The 5,686-nt window shown below is 42.3% G+C and overlaps 1 protein-coding gene across 1 annotated transcript; it reads right to left on the bottom strand.

Moving 5' to 3' along the window:
- Nucleotides 1-4,176: 4,176 nt before the first annotated feature.
- On the bottom strand, nucleotides 4,177-5,686 carry LOC133913410 (protein PHLOEM PROTEIN 2-LIKE A10-like). Its single transcript, XM_062356557.1, has one exon. The coding sequence runs from the start codon at nucleotides 5,615-5,617 to the stop codon at nucleotides 4,502-4,504; it is 1,116 nt and encodes a 371-aa protein (XP_062212541.1). The 5' UTR covers nucleotides 5,618-5,686; the 3' UTR covers nucleotides 4,177-4,501.

Raw genomic sequence — 5,686 nt, 5'->3', positions numbered from 1 at the left:
CCCCTTGCTCTCCACCATCACAGGTGTTACATCCTCACCATTGATGCCCCTACTGAGATCAACTAAAATGCCCTCCCTAAGCAAAAAAAAAATTAGGCTAAACTCACGGCTCTTATCGTGTGCCCCCTACTCGTATTTCATCCAGGGTCCACCTGTAACGTGACCACGCCCGTAATGCACGGTGGCGACGTGGCGGAACATGTACTGCTGCCGCCTTCCATAAGTGCAAATTAGCCGTATTGCCATAAGGCCAACTCCAGCGGTTACGGTATCGAGTTCTACGGTCACCTCCTGCATCCAGCAAAACACGGTTTTGACTGCCACAGTGTTGCGTAGAAAGAAAGGATGTTCCAAATTTGAGAATTCTCCCTCTGGTCATGTCACTGTTTATAGAGTATGATTATAAATTTAAAGGGAGGAGTAGAGCAATAGAAGAGAGGAGAAGTAGTTGTTAGAAATAAAAAAAAATAAGATATGCTATAATATTATTATAAAAATAAAATTTTAAAATATCTATTAAAAATGATGTAAATATAAGCACAGATGACCTGGTCCTACTGACCGATTCATTCGTTCTGTCACACGGCAACCACCTGCTAGCCTATTCTCACGTATTCACAAATTAGTCTCGGTACAGATCCTAACTAGGAATGTTAATGGAGGCCTGATTCTTGTTTTTTTATGGAGAATTCCCCTATTAGAGGATATGAATAGAGGTATTTTGTCCCTTGTGAACTCATACGGGGACAGAGACGGGAAGACGCTCACCGTTATATCCCGATATCATATATATATATATATATATATATATATATATATATATACACACACATGTTTTTATAGTATATAAATGTACAAATATTATATTATATAGAGTAAATAATAAATTACTCTTATTTTTATCTAACCTACGATATTTAATTAATATTATATTAATTACTCTTGTATGCATTAATAAATTATTTATTTATAATATGTACATATTGTTAATATATATAAATAATTAAATATAATATAATTTTATATTTATATTGGGAACTTATTCTCGTAAAATTCCCTACGAAGATGGAAGAAATCTTTCCCCCAATAGTTAAATGGAGAAAGGGATGAGAAAGTATTCCCTGATGGGGATTGATCATGTTGCCATCCCTACCAACTTGTTGGTATGCTTCCGGGTGGCAGATCATGATGGGAGCGGGATGATTGACGACAAGTGAGTTATAGTTTGTGCTGTCGAGGTTGGATCTGGCATCTCGTCACCGTGCCTGGGCTTCATTCAATCGAGAGAGTTTTACAGCTGAGCTCTTTAGGGAAAAACCGAGAGAGGAGAAAGAAAGAGAGGAAAGGATAAAAGCCGACATGTGGACCCATTATTTTTTTTTCCGATTTGCTGATGAGTTGCCACCCTATAGGCTGATGTGGCGCCAACTAGGTCAAAACCGATGTGGAAACCACTCGAGGACGAAAGATTGCTAATTTTGTTAGCTGGGGGATGTTCAATAAATAGTATTGCAATTGACTAATAAAGGGAGGAAAATCAGACTTTTATGATGATTGAGGGAGACAAATCAGATTTTTTTTATTATCTACAAATAGGTCACTCGAACTGCCGCGCCTCCCGGACGAGCTGAGCTGGGCGTGACGTGAGATGGCCTCTAGGGTGATCTCTAATACATCTTGCGGGCAATACCTGATAAGCGAGTAGTCATGTTTGGTTCCCAGGTGTTACTGCACGGCAAGGCCACGTTCTCAGCAGCTTGCTGTCGAGGGAGAGCGAATTTAGCTCACCGAGCTGCCGCAAGCTAGCTTGCCCGAACAAGTCAGATTTTTGTAGTGTTACCAAATAGCTACCCTTGTTAACCATACACACCATACATTCTTCGCCTCTGCATCCTTCAGAGTAGAGTTTGGAGGCTTGGAGCGGAGCAAACTCTTGACAAGGGTATTCTGAAAATGAAATGGAACGCAAAATTGCCATAATTCACTTATATGTTAATACACAACAGTCTGTTCGTCGAAGTGAATCACAACTTCACAGAAAGAAATGGCCCTGAAATAATGTGTCATCAGCAGTCAGTCAGGCGCGGCAAAGACAGACCACACACAGCTCTGAAGCAACTTTGCCTGGACTTGGATTTGCTTTGCTCTGTAAGTTCAAATCTTGCTCACAATAAACATTGCGCAAGCAACGTTCTTGTATTCTTGGTCCCTAAAATATGTTGAACCCATCCGATTACAACTTGAAGTAATATTCCTGACTTGTACATAAGTGACAAGACTAAACATGGTGAAAGCAAAGCTGATGAGTACTTTACCCTCAAATATTGAAACCATCTGATCACAATGCAGTGTAAAAAACCAGATTTTGTGGAGAAAGAAAAAAAGAAGCTCAAATGACCAAGGATAACTTTTCTATACACTGGGGCAGCTCGGAAAGGATATACAAAGAGGCCTCAGCCAACTTTACTGGACTACGATTTGCCATCGAATAACTACTTATTCTACAATCCACCATCGAATAAATTCTATTTACTTCTATACCATCGAATAAATATTTCAGTTCTTTATATGACATTGGCTTCCGATACTACCCTCCGCTGTACTGTTCATGAACAGTATGAACAGTACCCGAGAATAAAAAAATCACAAAAAATATGTCGCTTTTTGTGCACGCTCTATAATTCATAATCAACCCGTTTTAACTATATTCACCTAAAAATACTGTATAGAATTCAAACTAAAATTCTTCAAAATGTACTACTTTTGTAACTTCTTGCAATTTTTAAGCCTCATAAAAATTTACAAAAAATCTGAGAAAATTTACTAATATTCCTCTAATGTGATGTAATAATTTCTAAAATTATCTCCCGCGGTGAAAAAAATTAGTTCTTTGTAATGCACAGTATTACAAAAGTAGTTCATTTTGAGAAATTTTAGTTTGAATTTTACACAGTATTTTTAGGTGAATACAGTTAAAATGAGTTGATTATGAATTATAGAGCGTGCACAAAAATTAAAAAAAAATTAGGACTTTTTTTATTCTCGGGTACTGTTCATGAACAGTACAACGGAGGGTAGTATCGGAAGCCGATAGCATATAAGGAACTGAAACATTTATTCGATGGTATAGAAGTAAACAGAATTTATTCGATGATGGATTATAGAATTAGTAGTTATTCGATGGTAAATCGTAGATTTTCTCTTATACAAAACACATTTTGTTTCTTTCTCGTGACCTTGAGGGACCTGTCGGGTACATGTTACATGAGAAAGTAAGAAGCCCTAAACAATGAAACAGACACATGATCTAACTTCAGGATGAAAACCTGTATGAACATGAAACATGTTTAGTTAAGCATGCTACTTGCATTCATAATTCAAAGAAAGTCTCAAGATTAGCTCCAATAAATTACTCTGGAACACACTTGCAGAACAACACAACCAAGCCACCAAAGTACAGATTGTAAGATCACACATATGATTTATGAATGTATAAAGAATCCCGCCTTCACACACATGAGAACAGGAAAGATCAATGACCAGGTGTAACTAATAAGGTAACTATGCTATACACTAACAAGGGACGGCTCCGAGAAGATATACAGAGAGGCCTCAGCCAACATTACTGAATAAGTACGTTTTTATTTCCTTTTGTGCTTCAGGCCATATTCAAAGGGAAAGGTTATGCTAAAGTTAGAAACCCTAAACAGTTGTAAAAGATATATGAATCTAATACCAGGTTGTGACAACCCGTATCAATAATTACAGATAACAGTAACATATATCTATTTAAGCAAATTACAGGTACTCACAATCCAAAAAAGTCTGAAGAATAGCTCAAGTGACACTAACATGGAGGAATCCAGCTCCGATAAATTACACTAACCTCTGGAATTAATACACATGTAGAACACAACCAAGTCACCACAGAGTCTATATTGGAATATCGCAACATAATATATGATCATTTTAGGTATGCCTATGATTTGTAAATACCTCAAAGATCAAGATGAATAGCAAGTTATCATTCCATCGACCAGCCCAATGCATAAATACAAGTGAGTAAATCACTCAAATCATAGAAAACAAAATTGATATTTGCACAATTCAATAATGCTGTGAGAATGGCAAGCTCTGCTTCACATCATGAACGACAAGAGATACAAAAGCACACAATTTGGTAGAGCAACAAGAAATCCCCAAGATACCAGTGATGTTACAGTTACAGTGATAGAAAAATTCTTAAAGCATACAGTGCATCTAAATATCAATTAATCCCGCATATACGGTGGCCAACAGGCAGCACAACAACCATTCTCTCACAACAGCTGTGCAGAGCAATCTCAAGCATACAACACAACAATACCTTGAAGCACAATTTATCTTCTTTCTGCTCTTTTTGTATTTGGATTTACAGTTTCAGTATAATTACCTACAGTTTCATACAAACAATGGGCTAAACTATGCAACCTGAGTAATCCCCAAACTGTCATGCACACCCTCAAGCTGTTACCAAGAGCCTAGTCCCATTTAACACAAGCAAGCACAATGTAATACAAATTGTGGCGATAACCATCGACTTATCGCTCATGTACCTCATGACCTGCAGCCCACTGTCAACCACACTGTCCCCGCCCTTCCTTGCACCGTCTTGCAGCTTCCAAAGAACAAACTCCAGAAACGACCTCACTGTCTCAAATGTCACCCTTCCTGTAACATCAAGCACAAACTTCCTGTTGCTAGGAACTGCCAACGTGCTCGACACTGTCTCCACCCACCCTTCCCCAACTTCACCATTGCCACTGCCACTTCCACTGCTATCAAATTTATCATTGGCATTGGACATGACATGGTGAGTGGTCTTAACCAAAGTCTCGACCGCCCCATTGCACACTGAAACAAGCAATTCTTTGACCTTCGCATCGTGTTTCGGATTGGTGAGCCCTTCAAAGAGCTGCTCATAAGTGTTGATGTGGATGGTCTTGTCAATGAATTCCCTCACGGCGGTGCCCACGAAGACCTCAACCCAGTTGCTAATCGCCTTCCGGCACTTCCCAGTTGCAACCACGTTGACCCACATCGTCGGGGAGGAGGCCTCTCCCGGAGGCGACGGGACGGAGTAGAAGGCGAGCACGAGATGGCGGGCGAAGCTCCCGGCGACCGCGGACGCAAGGCGCTCGCCAGAGTCGGAGAAGAGCTTGTCCACAAGGCGTTCGGAGAGGGCCACGCTACCACCGGATCCGAGGCCGGAGTTGGAGGATCCTGCGCCGCGGAGTATCCCCGCGGTGACAGCCTCGGATAAGGCGGAGACGGTAGCGGAGACCTCAGGGGAGGCGGCGAGCTTGGCTAGCTGCGTGACGCTGCGGGGGAGCTCGTCCGAGCCAGACCGGACGAAATCGGCGAGGTCGGAGGCCACCAGAGCTGCGGCGTCCGCGGACGACGCGGCGGCATCGGCGAAGGCCGCGACGGCGGCGGCGAGGCGGACGAGGCGGCGGCGGCGGGCGGCGACGGTCGGGTGGTGGTAGATCTTGTACGCGCCAACAGCCGTGGCCGAGGCGACCGCGGCGAGGAGGATCCAACGGCGGCGTCGGCGGGAGAAGGCGACGAGGCGGTCCATCCGCGGCGGTCTCGTCTCACCGGAGGGGGGGGGGGGGGGGTGGTTGGCTGGTTGGGTCGGATGCGGGAG

The sequence above is a fragment of the Phragmites australis genome, chromosome 3, assembly GCF_958298935.1.
Source record: "Phragmites australis chromosome 3, lpPhrAust1.1, whole genome shotgun sequence".
Classification (NCBI taxonomy): Eukaryota; Viridiplantae; Streptophyta; class Magnoliopsida; order Poales; family Poaceae; genus Phragmites; species Phragmites australis.
The sequence above is the reverse complement of the archived record's forward strand: the minus strand, read 5'-3'. Positions and strand labels throughout refer to the sequence as shown.

What these genes read in the sequence shown, in the direction of transcription:
- LOC133913410 (XM_062356557.1), bottom strand. Translation starts at nt 5,617, where the DNA reads ATGGACCGCCTCGTCGCCTTCTCCCGCCGACGCCGCCGTTGGATCCTC.